The 22,655-nt window shown below is 38.1% G+C and overlaps 5 protein-coding genes and 1 long non-coding RNA gene across 6 annotated transcripts; 5 read left to right on the top strand and 1 right to left on the bottom strand.

Moving 5' to 3' along the window:
• The first annotated feature begins 6,404 nt into the window (after positions 1–6,404).
• Positions 6,405–8,444, top strand: LOC103404395 (glycerol-3-phosphate acyltransferase RAM2-like). The gene has a single exon (XM_008343298.4). The coding sequence runs from the start codon at positions 6,504–6,506 to the stop codon at positions 8,049–8,051; it is 1,548 nt and encodes a 515-aa protein (XP_008341520.2). The 5' UTR covers positions 6,405–6,503; the 3' UTR covers positions 8,052–8,444.
• A 1,520-nt stretch (positions 8,445–9,964) lies between these two features.
• Positions 9,965–12,605, top strand: LOC103442307 (probable prolyl 4-hydroxylase 7). Its single transcript, XM_008381086.4, has 8 exons — positions 9,965–10,169; positions 10,266–10,352; positions 10,478–10,535; positions 10,653–10,757; positions 11,471–11,528; positions 11,626–11,801; positions 11,897–11,957; positions 12,114–12,605. Exons 1-8 carry the CDS (start codon positions 10,069–10,071, stop codon positions 12,422–12,424), a joined length of 957 nt encoding a protein of 318 aa, XP_008379308.2. The 5' UTR covers positions 9,965–10,068; the 3' UTR covers positions 12,425–12,605.
• A 395-nt stretch (positions 12,606–13,000) lies between these two features.
• On the top strand, positions 13,001–14,890 carry LOC103403369 (transcription factor MYB35-like; the record flags this gene model as incomplete). Its single annotated transcript, XM_008342175.3, has 3 exons — positions 13,001–13,061; positions 13,179–13,308; positions 14,147–14,890. Coding segments are annotated over 3 exons (855 nt in total), but the record flags the coding sequence as incomplete, so codon positions are not given.
• Positions 14,891–15,761: 871 nt separating this feature from the next.
• LOC114826902 (uncharacterized) lies at positions 15,762–16,565 on the top strand. Its single transcript, XR_003775913.2, has 2 exons — positions 15,762–16,172; positions 16,256–16,565. It is a non-coding gene; the product is annotated as an uncharacterized lncRNA (long non-coding RNA).
• Positions 16,449–19,305, bottom strand: LOC103442308 (uncharacterized). Its single transcript, XM_029107784.2, has 9 exons — positions 18,770–19,305; positions 18,609–18,689; positions 18,095–18,445; positions 17,852–17,987; positions 17,590–17,752; positions 17,265–17,393; positions 16,939–17,133; positions 16,719–16,841; positions 16,449–16,623 (listed from the first exon to the last, which is right to left on the bottom strand). Exons 1-9 carry the CDS (start codon positions 18,918–18,920, stop codon positions 16,513–16,515), a joined length of 1,440 nt encoding a protein of 479 aa, XP_028963617.1. The 5' UTR covers positions 18,921–19,305; the 3' UTR covers positions 16,449–16,512.
• Positions 19,306–19,827: 522 nt separating this feature from the next.
• On the top strand, positions 19,828–22,516 carry LOC103442309 (uncharacterized). The gene is made up of 10 exons (XM_008381088.4): positions 19,828–20,058; positions 20,157–20,254; positions 20,360–20,455; positions 20,649–20,753; positions 20,837–20,941; positions 21,248–21,386; positions 21,597–21,709; positions 21,788–21,844; positions 21,979–22,195; positions 22,370–22,516. The coding sequence occupies exons 1-9, from the start codon at positions 19,917–19,919 to the stop codon at positions 22,090–22,092; spliced, it is 969 nt and encodes a 322-aa protein (XP_008379310.1). The 5' UTR covers positions 19,828–19,916; the 3' UTR covers positions 22,093–22,195; positions 22,370–22,516.
• The last annotated feature ends 139 nt before the right edge of the window (positions 22,517–22,655 follow it).

Raw genomic sequence — 22,655 nt, 5'->3', positions numbered from 1 at the left:
TAAATTTCATGTTTGCTATGAAACCCAAGGCATGTCCCATATAGCAGGTGAATAACAATCCTCATATTCTGATAGGAAAGGCACATGCTTATACCTCCTCGATAGGTTCTGCTACAGTGTAAGTTCATCATTTCATTCAAGAAATCTTCGCTGTAGTTTGCCATATTTGTTCAAGAGATTCTTACTTAGCTTTCCCTTTATCTAAGTAAAATTATAACCAAAATACTCATCTTCTAAACTCTAAAAAATTGAAATCGAATGAACAAAAAATTCATAAATTGAGTCATACCTTGGTTAGAGGATTCAAAACTTCAAAATCACCATCCATCAATAGAAAAACTTATTTTTCTCTACGAGAGCTATTAGGGTTTTAGTTAAAATGAACGTAGGATAAACAAAGAATGATCGTAGGGTTTAATTATAGTGTTTGGGTTTATTGATAAATTTGAGTTTTATTATTAATTTCATTTTGTATTTAATAGTAATTATGCAATAGGGTAAAATAGATAATTAACATTCAAAATTTTAAGTTGGGTGTAAAAAGAGGTTGCATGGGTTTAAATAAAATTTCGCTTATTTATTTACTTCGAACCATTACTAAAAATAGGCAAGTGTCTAAAAATTGTGGGTGAAAATCTATATACCCTACAAGTATCACTTTCATTATAATTTTAAGTTCAATTATCTTCGCACGAAACTTATACAATTATAGCTTAATTAATTAGTAAACTCCCCTCTTTCCTATCTTTCCCATAAACGAACAAGAAAAACAGTTATGTAACCTTCACCTCTCCACGGAATCATCAAATGACGTGTTTGAAAGTCGTATAACATTTTATGGTCATCATTCAAAGTTATACTAGTCGACAGTATTGAAACGAACCAAACCACCCAGTCCATGAGCTCAATTCTTCACCAATTACATGCACTAGCCTTTGCTCATACTCTACTCAAACTTAACACAACAAATCATTATTTTCAGTCTTCTTTCCCACCAACAATATATTTCATAGGATAATCTAATACAGTTGGTCCAGTGAAAAACGACCAAATGTTTGAAATCTTTAATTTAAGTTTGTATTCTTATGAATGCATTTTTTCGAACCTTCGATTCTATTTTGGCGTACCGTTTGACTTCGGAGCTGAAAGACATTTTCGCCTCATGGGAGTTGGACTACATGGGGAGGAGGATTTAATCTAACATCAATGTGCAGCGGGATAGCTTTATATTAGTGAGACCTAAAAATATAACTTTCTATTAAAATAAAACGATATTATTATTCTAATATAAATTTAAAAAAGAGAGAGTTTAAATATGAAAGTAGTAAGTTGAAGATAAAAACTTTATTCATTACGGCAATAATTCAAGACAGAACAGGGACAATAGTCTTCCACCATAAATTTTGGATATGATTTTCATACACCCCATTTTATATTATACGTGCTCTAAAAAACTATTACATAATTTTTTTTTTGTTAAATAACCAGCTAGTGGAGAAGCTACGACAATCTATCTTCAAAGGAGCCGAAAAAACTTACAAGGACATTTTAACCTTTTCTAATCACTATCGTATATGATTCACTAACACTATAAATCGAACTCAAAACAAACAGTATGAAATAAGAGTTTAATAATCGGCCTGACCGGGTCAACCTCTAGCTAGTAGAATGTGTTGCAAGTCATGTAATTTTTATCTCCCAACTACTCCCCACACTCTTGCCATCCCCACATTATCAATGATAGGTTTGAAAAGTCAATGATTTAGGTTATGGTTATTGGGCTACCGGTGGGCCGAGGAAAACAAATATCACGCGAACAACTTTCCATGATCGTGTTAATAAGGACATATACGAAGCCACGACGCGACAGCCCATCAGCGGGACGTACGAAGGTGCTCGTTTTAAATGTTCAAATTCTTTCACCAGAATGCAATAAAAACAAAAAAAATATAATAGAGATCAACGACTACGTCATTTAAGTCATGTATGGCTAACAGCTTAATATCATGACTAGAAAATCAATTCATTTTAAATTTTCAAATTCTTTCACCATAACGCAATAAAAACATATAAATATAATAGAGATCAACGACTAAGTCATTTAAGTCATGTATGGCTAACAGATTAATATCATGACTAGAAAATCAATTCATTTTGGTAGTAAATCAAATTCCGACGTGATATAGTCTGTTCACATATATGATAACACGATGATACTGCATTTATAATTTTTATTAATATTATACCTAATTCATGTGTTGGAATAATTGGGTCTAATTGCTTTATTAAATCACATAAAAATTAAAAAAGAATTCCTGCAATTATATATCAAAATTAATGCATGCACATGATGTTAAATGAACATGACACAATGGATTAGAAAAACCTAGAAAATACGATCGAGGCAAGTGTTGTACACTTTGTCCTTAAGACAAGTTTACATCCCACCATGGTACTCATGGTTGATCGGCGCATATCTCCCAAGATACAATGACTATGTCCTTGCAATAGTAGCACTCCAAATCACAAGGCTCCATGAACTACGATTGTGTTGAAAACTCTCTCATATGAACTCAATGAGACTCTCTAATATTTAATGCACTGTATATATGTATGATGAAAAGTTATTTTGTGATTATAGGGGGCTTCCTTGTTTATAGAATGTGAGATAACTCTTTGGAAAACATGTAACTATTCATGAAGAGTCAAAAGATGCAACTCTTCATTTGATTAGACACATCTTTCTACCAAAAGGCTCCACTTCTAATTTCCATTCAATTAATAAATATAATAATAATATTATTAAATTTTCCAACAATCCCCCACATGAATGGAAATTGACTCAATACCATACAAATGACAATGCAGACACTAGAGAGAGAATTCAGTATGAAAAGTACCGCATCGGGATATGTGGCTTTTGGCTTTAAACCTTCCGTAGTGAATTACTTTCGGATTTACTTGGCTAATCAATAAACGTAATGTCTTGAACTGCTCAGCCATTTGTGTAAACCAAGACAATAAGAATCACACAATACCCTTCCAGACACCCCATGGTTGCTCGGTTGTGTTCATTTTGGCCCTGAACAATTCTTGGTTTCTCATGAGCGCTTTTAGAGAACTAAGCCCTTCAAAAAATTCTCACATGAACGGTCTCACTCATCACTCAAGATAAGTGACTTCCCATTAAGAGTATCTTGCAATACCCCACTTGTTATTTACAGGTATAGGAATCATTAAAAGCAAAGCTAATCCTAAATACACTGCAGATAGCACTGTTTCATCATAGGACATAGGTAGGAGATTATCTCCGTAGTGCTCCCATTGAATCATCCACAATTCGGTTGTCCCTTTGAACCTAGATCTTGGGATCTCCAGTCAGCTAGGTTGGGTTGCCATTATGGCGATTCTTAAGACGTAGGCTTTTAACCCATTCTCCTTGATGATACAACTTACTCTCTAGTCAAACCTTTAATTAATTGGATCCACTAGGTTGATGACTATCACTTATGGTGCGCACTTCCATTTATGAAATTATATTCATTCGAGAGTAGTTGTTTTCCAACGCTAAGTCCTTCAAAACATATGTTAGGACTTAAAAAGTAATTTGCTAACACTCGAGTACATTCCCCCACATTTAAGGTTTTTTTTTTTTTCGGAAGGTCTCTAACCTTTCAATACCTTAAATTAAAGAATATCACTTTTCTTGAAGCAAATTACTTTTCCATTATACTTAAGTATATCATTTTTCAAAAATAGCTAAGCCACCCCCACAATTCCCTTACATTGTGATTGCTTTTTAATGCTATCAATTACTAACTCATCATACTTAAGAAGTAGGAACCAATGAAGATATTTTGTTTTTATCTATTTTCACTTGTTATGCCTTAAAGTATCACTATAGCATCTTCCCGGAGAAACATGTTTTGAACTTTGCATTTAGCCTATAAACTTATCGAGTTCTCATGGCTATACCTAGCTTTGATCAATGACAACACCAATTTCAGTAGTCACACTTCGAAGTCAAAACATTATTCTCCCATGTACCTCCCTTCTCGGAAATAATTGTCTTTACCTTACTTCCCTTTGCGGGAGTAGTTATTTTTCTTTCTCTCAATGTTGTTTTCCTTTGTTAATCACAGTGTTTATAATAAAGATGCAAACTCTGCTTGTTTCCTTGTAGGCAATTAACAGTGAAAACTATGCCCTTTGCACACTAACATTTTTCACCAAGAGTTGCATATGCCTGTAATGTTGGCCAAGTCATCACCTTGAGATAACTGTCAACCACCAAATGATGATCATTGTGATCATCTTACATGAAACAATAATATGCATGAAGCACCTATTCAAGCAAGTGTGGAAGTCTGCAGTTTCTGCAAATGTTCCTTCTAATGCCCGGCAACACCTTATGGCGAAAGGAGCATAGGCATTTTATGCTTCAATTTTAATGACCATCATCACCTTATTGTGATCACTAGCAACAAATATACACGATACTACTATCATGCTTTGTCCTGAAAATGTTCAAACACCTTCTCTTTACCAACTATATAATTGTTGGGTGACTGCACAATCTGCAGATGCTTGATACATGACCGAAATCAAACGATCCTTATGCGGTTATCCAGACTGGATACCCCATCGCCATAGTACCTTTTCCAAGTGAAATGATGCGTAGGAGACAAGATTAATCTGATAATTAATTGTAACTCTAGATTGAAAAGGTGCATGGTTTACAAATACCAAATGAGATTTAAGTGTGCAATTCACTATTATCTTAAACAATTGCAAGAGATTCCGGGAAATACATATATCCCAAAAAATCACGTAGGTATATGTTCTAATACGTAACGAACAAAACTCGTGTCCTTAGAATAATGTCAGGATATTTAGTATAATAATAATAGAGTGAAGCCGTATCTTGATTACTATACCCAACACTCTCACGGTTTGCAAAGCCAAAGCGTTTCACCATTTCATATATTATTCAAATTAATTAATTTTAAGGAAAACTAATGAAAATGGTTTGAAAACTTTGAGTTTTAATAATAAGGACAAAATAAAGGGTAAACTGAATAGTACCAGGATTGACTTTTTAGTGTAAAAATATGGTTTTTCGTTAAAGTGAACAGTACCATGAGCTTTTCGTTAAAGTTCCCTTAATTTTACCCAATGTATTTCTTCCAAAAGTAAAATTCATTAATAACTTAGTTGACATACAAAATTTGCCCCAGTCAAACAAAGAGTTCACACTAAGCATCGTAACCTTAACGCTCAGGCATCACAAAATTGAAATTCAATGCAAGGCAAAGAGGTAACCAACTAACCAAGAATATAATAATTATTTTTGCAGTAAACAAAACAAGACCACTTCTTCATATGCAAGATTAGATATGAGACCATTCTCCCACAGAATTAATCAGGAAGAAAATTCACGCCTATAGGGACCAAGTATTATATCACGGATAATTTAATTCTCAAACAAACATAGCAATCAAACCATAAACTTGTCTTAAGATTGTTAGAATAATTGGGTCTAATTGTAATATTAAATCACATAAAATTTAAGAAATAATTCATGCAATTACATATCAAAATTAATGCATGCACATGAGTAACCAATGCTAAATGAACATGACATAATGGATTAGAAAAACCTAGAAAATACGGTTGAGGCCAGTGTTGTACACTTTGTCCTTAAGACAAGTTTACGCTCTATTAGGTTTCTCATGGTTGATTGGCGCATGTCTTCCAAGATACAACGACCACGCCCTTGTAATAGTAGCACTCCAAATCACAAGGCTCCATGAACCACGATTGTGTTGAAAACTCTCTCATATGAACTCAATGAAACTCTCTAATATTTAATGCACTATATATATGTATGATGAAAAGTTATTTTATGATTATAGGGGGCTTCCCTATTTATAGAATGTGAGATACCTCTTTGGAAAACATGTGACTATTCATGAAGAGTAAAAAATTGCAACTCTTCATTTGATTAGGCACATCTTTCCACCAAATGGCTTCACTTCTAATTTCCATTCAATTAATAAATTTAATATAATAATATTATTATTAAATTTTTCAACATCTTGTTATAATATAAACATGTTAGTATTAAGTAACGCAATGTGATAATGAAACGTTTCGACGCCCATAATTTGGCCCATAATTTTAAGCCCTAATACAATAATTAGCATTTTTCTTTCTCTCGTTCATTATTAAGCATTTAAGCCTAATACACACAACGCAACTAACACAAGACAAATGGGTAATGAGTCAAATGATGGTGTCACCATTCTCTCGGCGACACTGTCATTGGTCACATAAGTCAAAAAATTCAAGCAACCACCCTATTTCTCTCTTTCTATATATATATCCACAGACATACCATATTAGGCAGGTACTAATAACAAATTACTAGGAAAAAAAATATTAGTACCAACAATTTTTCCATAGCCAAGTTGGTATAATTTGCAAAACTTTCGATCCCCTCCATGGCCACCGGTATGAAGGAAGGTTCTCTTCCTACCTTGCCGGCAATCGACCGCTGCCCTTCAATCGGTCGCGAAAAACACACTGTCGTGGCGGACATGGACGGCACTTTGCTAAGAGGACGGAGCTCCTTCCCTTACTTTGCCCTCGTCGCCTTTGAGGCCGGCGGCATACTAAGGCTTCTCTTTTTACTACTGGCGTCTCCACTCATTGGTCTGCTGTACTACTTTGTCTCGGAGTCAGCCGGCATTCGTGTCATGGTTTTCGCCACTTTCGCCGGTATGAGAGTCTCCGACATAGAATCTGTGGCGCGTGCGATCCTCCCCAAGTTCTATTCCGCCGACTTGCACCCCGAGACGTGGAGAGTCTTTTCTTCGTGTGGGAAACGCTGCGTTCTGACCGCAAACCCGAGGATAATGGTGGAGCCGTTTTTGAAGGAGTTTTTGGGCGCTGACATGGTTCTCGGGACTGAGATCGCCACCTACAAAAGCAGAGCCACAGGTTGGGTCCTCAGTCCTGGGGTTCTGGTCGACGGAGGCAAGGCCAACGCGCTTAACAAAGCGTTCGGCACTGACCCCTCATCAGCTCCTGATGTCGGGCTTGGCGACCGAAAAACGGACTACCCATTCATGAAGTTATGCAAGGAAAGCTATGTGGTTCCTGCTACGCCGGAAGTTGCGGCGGTGAGCCTCGACAAGTTGCCAAAACCGATAGTATTTCACGACGGAAGGCTGGTTCAGAAGCCATCGCCGCTCTTGGCGTTGCTTATAATTCTTTGGATCCCGGTCGGTTTTACTTTAGCTTGCTTGCGAATGGCAGCGGGCGCACTGCTTCCTATGCCCGTCGTATACTACGCTTTATGGGCGTTGGGCGTACGGGTGTACATCAAAGGAACCCCACCGCCTCCCGCCAAGAAATCAACAGGCCAGACCGGAGTCCTTTTCATTTGCTCACACCGCACTCTCCTCGACCCGATTTTTCTCTCAATCGCTCTGGGCAGGCCCATCCCGGCCGTGACCTACTCTCTCTCCCGTCTCTCCGAACTCATCTCGCCAATTAAAACCGTCCGACTCACACGGGACCGGGTCAAGGACGCGAACCAGATTAAAGACCTCTTAGAACAAGGCGATCTCGTCATATGCCCCGAGGGAACAACGTGCCGAGAACCATTTTTGCTACGATTCTCCGCCCTGTTTGCAGAGCTGACCAACGAGCTCGTCCCTGTAGCCATGTCAAACAGCATGAGCATGTTCCACGGGACGACGGCCCGAGGGTGGAAGGGGATGGACCCGTTCTACTTCTTCATGAACCCTAGCCCGGCGTACGAAGTAACGTTTTTAAACAAGATGCCGTACGAGCTGACTTGTGGAGCCGGAAAGTCGAGCTACGACGTGGCGAATTGCATGCAGAGGACCATCGCTGCGAGCCTGTCGTATGAGTGCACCACCTTCACGCGGAAGGACAAGTACCGGGCATTGGCGGGGAATGACGGCATCGTCGAGGAAAGGTCTAAGCGTACGGCTGCAGCCAATAAAATTATGGGCTGCTAGCCATAACGTGATTAATTAAGACAGAAATTATATACAAATTAGCGTGTGTGTTTTGTTTCTCAAAAAGTTAATCTCAGATAATCACATGCATATTGGGTAACAACCTATGCATGGCAATGCATGGCGATAAATTTTTCAGTATGCCGAAAATACAGTCAGGTTATGACATTCAATATACCGAATCGTAGTCTCGGCACACTAAAAAATTTCTCATGCATGGAAATTAATTAATTAATATGTTGCAGTAGTTCAAATGTATTTTTCCTTTGGTTTGGTATTTTTTTTCCCTGAGTTTAAATGTATTTTTCCTTTGGTTTTCAATTGGGAGTTAGTTTTGATTAGCCAAAGGCTAGTTGCCCCATTAAATAATATTTTTCGTTTGATTGGTATTGATTTAGAGGTTTCGTGCAAGACAATATAAATGTCGCTATTGCATTTGTTTGTGAACTTTATCATAGTTTGTCAAAAAATATCACAAATTTAAATACTGATTAAAACCAAAGATTTTTATATCGCGTTAGTTAGGAACACAGTTAAAGGTTAACTGATAAAAACCCTAGAGCCGGAAAATTTTCTTAGAGAATCTCCAAATTAAGGAGATGTAAAAAATTAATGTCAGTTGGACAAAAACGTATATTTTTAATAGCAAAAGTGGTTCCAACCGATGAACCAAATGCTGACTTGAATTGAAGCAGGTGCTTCCAAATATTTTTAATTTGATTAAGATAGGGTCCACAATAACTACAACCTTTTTGGTTTCCTTTGAAATTATTACTTTCCACTTTCTTTAATAGAAATGGAAAATAATATAAAATGAAACATTCTGATATATGATGGAGTAAGAAGTTTTGTAGGATACCAAATTGCCACATAAGTTCTCAAATTAAAATTTGATATTTTACATTTGATATCTCCTTTTAGAATGTGCTTAAAAACTCATCAAGTCCGAAAAAATAGTCTTAGGAAATTAATCAATCTTTAAAAAGTAATGCTACACTACCACATATTTGTACCATCATTTGTACTATATATATCTAATAGAGGTGAGGTCTACCAACACATGAAATCCCGTCCATATGAGAAAAATGATAAAAAAAATTATACAAATATATGAAAAGAGTAGCTTTATTACCTTCGAAACATACGTAAGTTAAAAGTGTGGCCAACAGTTAATATAAACTGGCCCAACAATAAAGAGGTTGGGTATCAGCACCCTGGGAGTTGGAATTCCCACAAGATTTCTAGGCCCAATATTTAACATTGTGTTACACAATGCAAGCCCATATACGCCTAACCCAAATCCGATAACATGTATAAACTGACCTGCCGAATGGGAAGTTGATTTAGTTGTAGTGCCTAACTACGCCTAACTCATAAAGATTGTTGGTCGATCAAACAGCAGGACGTTGACCATGAAAATTCAAATCCGATAAAGAACATGTATAAACTGACCTGCTGAATCAACTAGTTACAAATCCAAAAACAAACGACGCTAAAGCAGACGACCTAAACCCCGTTGTCATCATAAGTTTCAGACCCCTGATGAGTAAGACAATGCAACATTGCTACAAAACATGGGTTTGATCCAACACTACACTGATCTACTATATGTGAAAGCTATCCAATCAAACAGTTCTACCGAAATTTCTCTTGAGACCCTTTATTTGTTTTTCTTTCTTTGGACTAGCCTTTTGACCTTGTGTACCCTACATTACCTCAAACAAACGGAACCTTCCAGACAATCACAATTGGGGCTTTGACTGCAGACAACAGAAACAAAACCGGACCAAAACGATGCGGTGGGCGCCCATTTTATTTGTCCCAACTGAAGAAAAAGCTAAAAAATCGAATTAATTAATTAACTTTTTGCCAGAAAATTATTTAATTTGCAAAACAACCCACCAATTTAGTACATTTTCAGCATAAAACCCCTAGGAAGGGCCGAAGTCTTCCATCTTCGTCTTCCTCCGATTCTGTGACATTTCTTACAAACCTTACCAAAACCTTAGATTTTCTCATGGATCTTGGATATTTTCTCGCACTTTCTCTCTGTTTCCTCTGCATTTCCTCTCACCTCGCCCATTCCCTCGTTCCGGGATCGCTCGACGAGAAGAAAACGTATTCCCATATCTCTCTCTCTCTACGTAATTTTTTGTGTACATTTTCGTAGTTTCGTTTATTTAATTTTTGTTTGGAAATTGTGTGAATTTTCAGGGAGGGATCGGTGATCAGATTTAGAAGAGGAGCTTCCTCTGCTACCTTCGATCCGACTCGTGTCAGTCAGCTCACATGGCGTCCAAGGTGAGGTTTTTATTTTTCTCTCAATTGCATTTCTAATAATTTCTGCTGAATTTCTCTTTTTATTATTGTTTCATTAATTTTATTGTTTTTTTTTCTTAATTTTTCGTGTGATCGACAATCTGCAGGGCGTTTTTGTTCAAGGGTTTTCTTTCTGAGGAGGAATGTGATCATCTAATTGAAATTGTAAATGATTTTCTTCCCTATATTTTCGTTGAATTATGTGTTTTTAGTCCATCTAGAATTCACTAATTAGAGTCTCTAATCAGTATTAATTTGGTTTGTGTGAATTTCGCGGAGTAGGCGAAGAATAAGCTAGAAAAGTCTATGGTGGCCGATAACGAGTCTGGTAAGAGTATAGAGAGTGAAGTCCGGACGAGCTCCGGAATGTTCCTTCTGAAAGCTCAGGTTTGTCAATTCCTCTGCTTTCTTGAATTAGTCATTTTACTTCGTTGAATGATTTTGAATTACTTCATTAATGCCGCAATGATTTTGAATTAATTCGATGTACTTTTGAAGGTTCGTCTACATACCATGTTACGTATTGATTTATACTGTAAACAGTAGTTTCAACTCGTACGAGTTCCTCCACGCAGTTTTGAACCTACTTGTTCAGCGGAGTTGTTAACTTGCCTTTGGTGTTGTCCAATTTGTGGAATTAGACCTGAAACGTCTAACATTCATAGGGTTAATAGTTATGTTTTTTTCCTCCGTCGTTGATAGACAATTGAACTCAGAGCAAGTGTATGCGTCAAGATGATCATCCTCTTGCATCTTATTTAAATCAAATTGGGTTGTAGACTTTTCATGTCAAATGAGTCTGAAAGGGATCATTGATCAAACCTTCGTATATTCGTGTTCGGAAGAAGAGAAGTTTCTATTTTTTTTTAGCTGTCAAGTTAATCCGTCTTACTATGCCCTGAGATTCAAACCCGTTGCGCTTCTATGTTAGATGATAATCCCATCATATGCAAAAGCTTATGCGGTAAATGTAGCCATTGTGATGGATTGTTTTTAGGCATTTATTAGAAAATGCAAACCATGTTCCATTACTATGGTGTCTTGCTTTCTCTGACTTTTGAATTCAGACGGTTTACTTGGTGTTCTATGTTTCACCTTAGGATGAAGTAGTTGCTAACATTGAAGCTAGGATTGCTGCATGGACCTTTCTTCCAATTGGTAAAATTTCTCTCGCGCTTTTGATTTACAGTTTATTGGACTCTTAAGAAAGTGCCTTATTTCATCTTTGTTGAACTTCCTTTCTTTTTCTAATCAGAAAATGGGGAGTCCATTCAGATACTGCACTATGAACACGGTCAAAAGTACGAACCGCATTTTGATTATTTTCATGACAAGGCTAACCAACAATTGGGTGGCCACCGTATCGCCACTGTATTAATGTATCTCTCTAATGTTGAAAAGGGTGGGGAAACAGTCTTTCCCAATTCGGAGGTAATGGATTACTTGCAAGACTGAATTCGTTTGCCCTCCTTTTCTTTCTCCTTCCTTACCTCTTGAATTTCATTCATCTTCTTATGCGTTGACAGGGAAAACTGTCTCAAATTAAGGATGACGACGCTTCTGATTGTGCTAAAGACGGCTATTCAGGTATCACATTATGATATGGTTTGAAATTCATGTTCTGTGTAAAGTGCGGAAGGGGGTAGTGAATTATAGTTTGAAATGCATACAAAACATATTTGCTGTTATACTGTTTTATATGTGTTGTAGTCACTTATTTACTATGTCTATGTATCCCTACAGTGAAACCGTACAAGGGTGATGCCCTGATGTTCTTCAGTCTCCATCCCAATGGAACCACCGATCCAAGCAGCTTGCACGGGAGTTGCCCTGTCATTGAGGGCGAGAAATGGTCTGCAACCAAGTGGATTCATGTGAGATCCTTCGAGAAGTCGCTATTAAAGTCTGCAACTGGCAAGGGTTGTTCAGACGAGAATGATAACTGCCCCCTTTGGGCTAAAGCCGGTGAATGTCAAAAGAACCCGACTTATATGATAGGCACACAGGGCCTTCCTGGATATTGCAGGAAGAGTTGCGATGCGTGTTCGTCCTAAGGGAGGTCAATATTTACAGAGCGCGGTTAAATGCTTAGGTGTACATAACATTGAGCTCTGCCATAGTGAGATATATGTTCGGAGCTGCTGTGCCCCAGATGGAAACTTTAGAACATTATTCATTTGTTGCGCAGTTTACTATTACAAAAATGAAAATTTTAATTTGGGAGTCTTAACGAAATACTCATGGTACTGTTCATTTTTAACGTTAAGGACATTTTGGGAGTCTTAACGGTTATCCCTTATCCGTTGAAGCATCACGAGCTCTTTACCTTGACGATTTACGATCTCTTCTTCTGTCTGTGAACTTCACTGAATCTTGCAATGAATGCGGAAGCGGGGACATTCCCTTGGAAAAGTTAGGGCCAAAATGAAAGGGAACTAGTTTTATCTACGTACGTATTTGAAATTGTCAACCTAATGCATGTCCGGTTCCAAGTTTGTGAACATTCACGACCTGTAAAAGCTTATGTCCAACTGTTTAATTCTGCTTGTGCCTTAACCAAATAATTCATCCAATTTGAAACAGCTGGGTGAGAGAGAGGGCGCATAGGTTGGTTTGTGCCTTAACCAAAAATTCTTGCCTATGTATCGAAACATGGAGTCGGAAATTGGACGTTGGTTCCTAAAAAAGCAGGTTCGATTTTTATGGTTAACTTCGTTAACTGTTTATCTAAGCGTCTGTTTGATAACTATTTCGTTAGTTCGTCCGATGTTTAAAATTTACGTGTTTGCATGATGAGTTTATCTGCAGGACTCAACAGATGTGGGAAGAGTTGCAGGCTTAGGTGGACTAATTACCTGAGGCCTGACCTCAAGCATGACAACTTCACTCCTCAAGAGGAAGAGCATATCATTGACCTGCACAAGGCCATAGGAAGCAGGTGGAGTAGTTTTTCTTTTACTTTTCTCCTTTCATGTGAACGTAACTGGTAAAATATAACATAAATAACCAAGATTATATCTTTAAGTATATAAAAACCAAGAAATTAACCCAGATTACCATGAGAAGAAGTAAATAATATATCTAGAAAATTAGGGAATTTCCCAATAAAAACAACAAATTAAAATTTTAAATGTACATGTAAAAGAAATTCTGTGTTTCTAATGAGTTAATAATATTGTAAACGTCATACTGTGATTTGTAGCTAGACGTCATATTGTGATTTGTAATTAGGTAAGGAGTCAAGCGGTATTTTCCCCTAACTTGGTTGGTGTGATATTTTGGTTTTAATGAACTCTTTTAGGAGTAAGGGACTTGTAGCTCAAGTGTTTATGATCATTATTCTCTATGCACTCGAATTCCTAGGTGCACTGCCCCGTCTCACCATCACTTGTATGATTGTATCAAAACAAAAAATTAGATGAATCCAGAACTATTAAGATATTCATTTGTAGTGAAGAAAATAGACAAATACGATTTTATATCACTAAATTTAATCCAATAGTCATGTGATTTTGAATTTGGATGATTTATGGTAGACATGATCTTTGAGAGAAACCTAAAAGATAGACGGTTTGGATTGTTAAAATGCATTACATAATGACCCTAAAAAAAGGTGTATAAAAGCGTATGTTTTCGAATTTTCACCCTATATATGTATATATAACTAACTGTTTAACAGCCTGTATTAATTCTGTTAGAAGTGCATGTACAATAACTCTCTCTCTCTCTCTCTCTCTCTCTCTCTCTCTCTCTCTCTCCATGCTTATGTAGTGCAGGTGGTCTCGCATTGCAAAACGACTACCAGGAAGAACGGACAATGATGTCAAAAACTACTGGAACACCAAGCTCAAAAAGAAGCTTTCCAAGATGGGAATTGACCCTGTCACCCACAAACCCTACTCTCAGATCCTCTCCGACTACGGAAACATCAGCGGCCTCCCAAGCACTGACGGGAATCATCCGTTCTCGTCCCTTTTCAAGCAATCGAAAAGTGCATTCGCACCCGAATTAAACTCTTCCTGCATCACAGGAATTCCATACACCAATGTGACCTTGAACCCTAATATTAATGGACAAGGATTTTCGCAACCAACTAACGCGTGCTGGGAGTCACACGAGGCTCAGATTACGCCGTCCTCTTCTTCGTTCAATTGGAGGGAGTATCTTCTGTACGATCCTTTTACATCAGCTGATCATTTGAAGCAAGAACAAGATTTGCATGGGGTGATGATGTCATCTCCAGAAAACCCTACATTTGGAGTGCAAGGCAGCTCCGATGCAATTGAGGGATGTGATTTTGTAGGTCAAAGGAGCTATGACTGGCCTGATCACCAAGCTTCTTCAACTTCCATGTGTTCGTTTGTGGAGACTATCTTGGATCAAGACAGTGAGATGCAGGCAGCTTTTCCTCAACTTTTGGATGCTTCTTTCGATTATTAATTAGTTAAACTATTTTTTGATATGAGGATATCCTATAAACTATTATAATTTAGAAGAAAAGGATTCGAACTTGGATGCAACGGACGAGCATACTACCATTATACTGACAATAACTCACATCTGCATTAAAGTAGTTAATTTCTTGTCTTAGCTTTAATATGTTACGTTAACTACATAATGAAAGCTTTAATTTTCATGTCCAATTAATCCTATACGGTTTATACCCTTCATTAACTTCTGCGTCTGTTTTCACCTACCACCAAGGATGAGACCACAATAATCAGTATCAAATTATTTAAGGTTGAGGGAGATTTTTTTTTGGGTTACACAAAGGAGCTAATAGCCCGACAAAAGAGAAATTACAAAATGATGTCGCGAGGTCAAGAGATCTCAAAAATATCAAACAATAATAACTGCTTACAGAAGATAAAGCTTGCTCAAAATAGACCGGACCCAAAGGATGAGCGAGGCTCACATTGGCCAACTGATCATCAACAAAATTCATCTCACGATTGATATGTCGCTTATTACATTTCCGGTCACGCAGTAACATCGCACGACAAGCTTGAATCAATTCATCAATAGGATATTATCAATTGCACCATGTGATATCAACTAGAGAGCAATTGCGAAATCAGACTCCACCAAGACGCTGAACGAGAGATATTATCACATAATACTAGAATAACATCACGTAATTTTAACTTAATTTTAATATGGGTGGATTATTGTTAATATTATAACCTAAGACATAAAGTCGTTGTCCACTCATATTATAACATGGACTCACAAGTTACCAAAACTAAAGAAAGATGATGGTAAAGGGCATAGTAATGAATTGCATCTAGAATAAAATTGTGGCTATAATTATGAGTAAGTGGCCACAAACTCAAAACAAGAAGCTGTTTTGTTTGTTAAAAAAGGAAAGCCTATTAATATCATCCTCCGAGCAAAGGAAGAGACCAAACAAGACGGATGAAACAAGGGAACACGAAGACAGCGACCGAGGAAGGGAAGACACCGAAAGTATCGATCAATGACGGCGTTGCGGAGATCGTCGATGTCATTTCGAAGGCAGGGCTCCTCCGGCCTCATTTGGGAGGATAAGAGTCAAACCGTCGAGAAAAAGCCGACTCTGGAGGTCACAGTTTCGATTAACAAAAGTGACGGGGAAGAACATCCAAATCCAGACGAAGGGTCTCGAGAAAGAAAGGATGCTGATTCACATTCCCCACCAGATTCATCTTTACGTTCTAAGCCTGATCACAGTGTTCATAAATGTTCGTTTTCTACGGTTTTCGGGCGATGTCTGAGGCCTCCTGCAGCCTAGTTGGAACCTCGTTTTATAAGTGCCTCACGACGGTAATTATGAATGAAAATCTTTATTTCTTACTTTCTTACCATGTACATCTGGAAAGATGAACTTATCGATCATCAGCGTGCAGATAAAAGCAGCAGCTTCCAGATACAATCAGTGGATTTAAATGGAGGGGAAGGAATGAGACCTGTAGATGCAGCAGCAGGAGGAGGAGAGGAGAAGATTCTGGCTCTTGCTCCGATCTATAGCCAAACCCCTTGCTGCCAAGAAGCTGCAAACAGAAACCGAAAGCATACTGGACACAGAAGTATGAATACAGATTTTATCGTAGAATTTGTTTTTCAGTTATTTATTGATTTGAAAAACTCGAGCATCGTGTTGGGATTACAGAGACTTTGGATTCAAAACTCCTGGTAATGATTTATTATTGTAGTCAACTTTGTTCAACCGTATGCTGCATAACAAATGTTCAGGCAAGTCTTCTGGCTTGTTCCCCTATTTGAAAATCACAATGCATAGCACAGATTAGGTGTCGATCTTAAGTATGAGGTAAATGCGCCATGCTCAGATTAACGAAATATATTGTTTACCTGAATTGTGAGACCAAAATCCAATACCGACAGCTTCATTCTTTCGTGAAATGCTTCAATACCTTTTCTAGAGATGTAGCTGAATCTGTGCATATCCAAATCGATCTCGAAGTAGTTTTCTCCCTATATGAGTATGATTGACGGGAAAGAAAAGTTAAAAGGGGATATATGGTGTGTTTTCCGATAATTACGTAGGTGGAGAATCAAAACCAAAAATTACCAAGTAAAATTCATGTTGAGGACGTGAAAGAACAGGTTTTTCATTGTAAGCATTCATTAGCTTCTTCTCGGCTGTGCTTAAATGAAGATCCTCCAAATTTGCCACTCGGCCCAAAATTTTCAATCTTTCCCTGAAGGGTGCAATTGTATCGACAGGGAATCCTCTAACTCTCTCCACTTCGTCATTGATCAGTCTCTGTCACGGAATTAACCAAGGACACAGAATAATTAATAAGCTATACATACTAAATCAACACAATGAGCGAGTCTTGAGTCTACTATACGATAATCAGGAACCGGACACATCTAGAGTTTCACGCAGCTTACAGTGATACTTTCTCGGAAATGAGGGGGAAGCTCTTTGGAATAAGTTTCAGAAATCTTATAGTACATAACCAAGTTCATTCCTTCTCCATCACTATCGCCTTGAAAAAAATTGGCTGGATAAAGTGGTATCTGTAGCATAGAAGATTCACATAGAATTAGCAATTAGGGAAAAATTACAAAGAATGTTTAGCCAAAGAAAAAAACGATTTCCGAACCTAGAGGACAAACAGATTATGAACATACCAACAGGTTTAGCATGGAACATTATTATTATTATTTAAAGCGAAACGAAATAAGTTCAGAGTAATTTGTGAAGAATAGGCACCTGAACATTTACAACAAGAATAGACGGGATGTCTCCAGTGGTACTCACAACTGGAAGTTCCACAAAACGAGCAATGTGATCAATCTTTTTCTGAGATACGAAAATATCAGCGGCGAAAGGATAAAATGCAGCGCAGCTCGGAGCAATTTCTTTCTTTTTATCCCTGTCAAGCAAATGAAGAGTTGATATACAGACAAATCAGACAGATTGTTCCAAGAAAAAAAGAAATCGATCAATTCTATTGAAAGTACTAAGCTCTCACCTAAGATAATTTTTACCCCGGACTTTGAATGTATTTGGCTCGAGAGGTGACCAACAATCTGGAATTCTCTTCTCAACGGGACAGTACGGAATTGTAGAACCGGCAAGTGGTCTTTTCGCAAGCGTTCTGGGGGAAACTAACACGAACACAGAAGATTAAGATCAGCTGCCAATCCACATTGTTAAGTAGCACGATTTAACATCACAATACTAACAAAACGGCAAGTATACGGGCAAAACTCACGTAATGTGGGGGTGGAATCAGCTGCAGCTGCAGCACTAGCAGAATGCCCTTCCCTCCATTTAAAGGAAAGGACTTTCCTCCTCAAGCTTGGCGCGGCCGGGGTTATTCTTTTGTCGCCCAACGGGCTATTGGAAGTGGAAGGAAGACAAGGCAAGCAAGAAGTTTGAAGAATCCAACAATGATCCAGTCCCTGCATCTTGTCCCCTCCGCCAATTTCATCCACAGTCACCTCCGCGGACACAGCGGAGGTGGAATGCAATGGCGGCGGTTTCAGTGCCAGCCGAGAAAGACCTCTCGGTGAAGACACACTCAATGTGGATGCACTTTCCGACTCGTGTAATGACATCACATCTGCAAACCAATACAAAGCAACCCACTTTTCAACTCCACCGTTCACTTCCTACAACTACTCTTGCACAAACTCGCTTTAACTACAAAATTCAGGCCAAATTCCTACGCAATTATTTAAAAAAATGGAAAAAAAAATTACTGAAAATTGAGAAATGAAAAATACCATCATGAACACTGTAAAATTCGTCATCTCGCTCCGACTCGATCGCCGAATTCGCATCAAAAAACGATGCATCCATACTTCCTGCTGGACAGAACTCGTCCAATTAAATAAAATAAAAAGAAAAACGGAAACCCAACGAATCAAAAGAGTAAATTAAAGACCTTGGTGTGTAGGAACGGAGTGAGAGCGATCGGAGGCCGACGAAACGCGCCGGGGAATGACTCGCCTCCGGCGGCGGGCGCCGCCGTCATTCTTCTTCTTCTTCTTGAATCCGAAACTGCAGCCCTTCGGCCTCGAAGCACAAGCCCCCATTTCCCCCAAAACTAAATTCCCTCACTTTCCAATCGGATTGGGCAGCTTGTGCTTCTGCTACTGCTCCTCCACTCTCTGATCGATCGATTGATTAAAAATTAAATACTTAAACTAATTAATTAATTAATTATCAAGATTCGACGCCTCTTTCTCTCTCGCTTGCGGCATCGTAACTGGCCAAAGTTGGTGGGCGAGTCCAGTTTAGAGATTTTCCAACGTCACCGGTATACGGCGTGTATTAATGATGTGATATATTATATATGAGTTGAGAAGTTAATAATTTAAAAAATAAATTTTTTTATAATTTTTATAAAATACGTGATGTATTATTTATATTTTTGTTATCATCATAATGAAATTTTTTTGGAAGCAGATTATCTACCTTCTGTTTGGTACTTTTATTTATCATCTTCTATTTATATGGTCACGATTAAGTCACGTAAATATTTTATATTCTTATTATTTTTTATCTTATTATTTTTATAAAAATAATTAATATAAATATTAACGTGTCTTTATATGACCGCACAAAATAGAAGAGGATGAGAAGGGGTGTGAAGACAATCTGCCACCAATTTTTTTTCCAGTTTCAGTGACGCGGTCTTTCCACGCATGAAATCGACGGCCTACCGAATGCCGCGTGGCAGGGTGATCGTGATCGTGATAGCTAGATACCATGTGTTCCATGCGTTAGTGTATACTGACGTGTCTCAGTTTGCGAGATCCTGTTTGGTGACGCTATTGGTGGATAGATTCGGACACGTGTGGACGCGTTAACAAGGCACCGGGTTCGAGGAAGAGTCTGGTTGTTGGGCTAGCCGACTAAAATTGTAGGCCCATCCACCCTTTTTCTGATTTGTATTGATTCGACACATAAAAGCCCACATACATAGGCCCAGCTCGTATTCAGCCCAACAGAAAGAAAAAGATAACAAAGTGAGAAGCTTTCACTCTACAGTCTACAGCTTGAGTTGGAGCTCTGAGCTCAGGGCGGCAATGGCGGTTTCATCTTCTCCGATCCTCTCTCCATTCCGAATGAAGATAACAGCTACGGAATTTGTCTCGCCTTCTTCCACTCTTCCTCGCATCAATTTCTGCAACAATCGACGGCAATCACCTGCCGTCGTCCTCGCTTCCAGTAAACCTCGTCGTTTTTATACGACTCGGTTCATTCGATTGAAATTTCGTCGTTTTTATTAGAAATTTGAAGTTTTTTTTGTGTGTTAATGGTTGCAGAGTCGGAGAAGGAATCGTGGAGTGAGGCCAAGAGAGTGTTGATGGAGCAGTACGGCTTCAACCCCGATGAATCCTTATCTCCTGAGCCCTCTCCAAACGTACCCTCTCTCTCTCTCTCTCTCTCTCTTTAATCCGTTTGTTATATATAAAAAATATATATGTATGTATATGTGTATATTTACGTTTGGGAATTGGAATGTTAGGGAAAGAGGAAGAAAAAGCTGAAAGAGTCTGGACGGGGCGTTGAAATTACACCAAAGGAGCCGAAGGCCGCTCGAACAACCCATAAGTTGCTTACTGTATGTAATTTCTCCAAATTTTGTGTCTTTCCTTCATAATTTAATGCAAGTTAAGAACACATTTAGCTGCTACTTGTTGATTAGCGAAACGGCGGTATACAATAACATGTTTGGCAGTTGGAAATAGTGAAATACCAATTACAGTAATATTTCTTGAGTCTAAAATTGCAGCCAATGATTACGGCCAATGTAGGTGCTTGGAGGAAAGGCGCGGAGAATGAAGTTGCTAAGTCCAAAAGGTATGGATGTGCGCCCGATGATGGAGGTTGTGAAAGGTGCAGCCTTTGATATCCTGCAGGTAAGTAAGTCTTGTGCCTACGACATATGTGCCTGTATTCGACATCTGTGCTTGTAAATTAATATTTGCGCTGCAAATCTTAGGCTGCTGGTGGTTGTCCTGCATCTTTGAGGCCTGGCCGTTGGTTAGACTTGTACAGTGGTACTGGATCGGTTGGAATTGAAGCTATTAGCCGAGGATGCTCCGAGGTACCATTCATAAATTAGTTCATATCTCTTGGTACTACAAAATTGTTCAATGTTTAATACAATAGACTTACGTATGTACTTTGGTGAGTTCTCAATTCATATCTGGACCTACAACAGTCTAAAGCAGTCTTCTAATTTTAGGTGAAGTTGGGGTTTGAATGTGGAATTTCCAATGAATTTTTTTTTTTTGCAATGCATTTATTTTCTGTGTTTGTTGTACTTCGTAGCATATTATATCTTTTGTGTCTTTGGGTCAAGAACTTACATCTTGATGAATTTCCTACCTTCACCAATTACAAATTCCAGGTACATTTTGTTGAGATGGATCCATGGGTTGTTTCAGATGTTTTACGCCCAAATTTGGAATGGACTGGGTTTCTTGATATGTCAGTTATACATACTGTTCGTGTTGAAAAATTCATGGAACGTGCACAGAAACTTGCAGGTATGTGCTAATAATCTCTCTTTCTTTCTTGCTCTGTGTGTGTGTGGTAACCATAGACAAATGTTTAAGTGCGGATTAGAAGTGACCTCATTGTGCACAAACATTGTTATAATCTTAGATTCGTTATCGTCATATTTCTTACAACATATATACCATCTTTCATTCTCTTTTTGTATCCAGTCATTACAAAATAAAATCAATTTCCTGCAGGTAAAGAACCATTTGATTACATTAGCGTTACCCCACCGTATATGGAAGTTGACTATGCAGTACTGATGGATCAAATATCAAGTTCAGATCTAGTTGGAGAAGATAGCTTTATAGTAAGTTGTGATTTTCTATTTCTGTTATTGCTTATATTTTTGCCAGTTCTTCACTAATCTTCCAAATTCATGGTCTAGGTAGTTGAGTACCCACTAAGGACTGACATGCTGGATTCATGTGGATGCCTTGTGAAGGTAATGCATACTATCAGTAGTTTTACAATGGATAAAGCATTATGAAATGTGAGATAGTGATAGCTATCCTGACCTTATAACTGTAGAATGTTTGGGATGGGTTTAATTGCTAATGGTTTCATATGAAACTGCAGATAACCGATCGACGGTTTGGCAGGACACACTTGGCTATTTATGGACCCAAGTGGGCCCAGAAGAAGAAGAAGAAGAAAGAAAAGTCACTTCGAGGAGCAGCAGTAGAAATTTGAAGGAAGTCTATCTATGGGAGGGGGCTCATGGAAACTGAAATATGAAACTATGATGATTTTTCAGATGATGCAATTACACATTCTCTAATGCCATGTCAAGAAGGTGAGCTTGTAACTTTGAGTCATGCTGCATCAGCCTTAATGAACTTGCATTGTAAGTTACTGTTTCACGGGCAGTATATATGAATTATGTTTTCCACGTGGTCCCATAGATGTTACTATTATGTATATGTCCATATTGTTACATCTCTCTGATTTTTGGACCTATATATTGCAGGTCAAAGACTTCGGTGATAAATTATAGTTTCCTGGATGATCAACTACTGTTGAAATTGAGTTAAACTTTATTATGTTAAAGCCGAGTTTTGTCAAGAATGTAAGAAATCTGCAACTAACTTTGTATATATATTTCTTTTACTGGAAAGTTAACTGTGTAGGTAGAGTTATTCTTTAAGTATTTATCATCTCCCAATATCTGAGTTGCTCAAATTATTAGGTCTTGTAACCAGCTTATCATTTGGTTTTGCATGAAATAATGGCACCAAAATTGCTCCATATCAATA

The sequence above is a fragment of the Malus domestica genome, chromosome 09, assembly GCF_042453785.1.
Source record: "Malus domestica chromosome 09, GDT2T_hap1".
Lineage (NCBI taxonomy): Eukaryota > Viridiplantae > Streptophyta > Magnoliopsida > Rosales > Rosaceae > Malus > Malus domestica.
The sequence above is the reverse complement of the archived record's forward strand: the minus strand, read 5'-3'. Positions and strand labels throughout refer to the sequence as shown.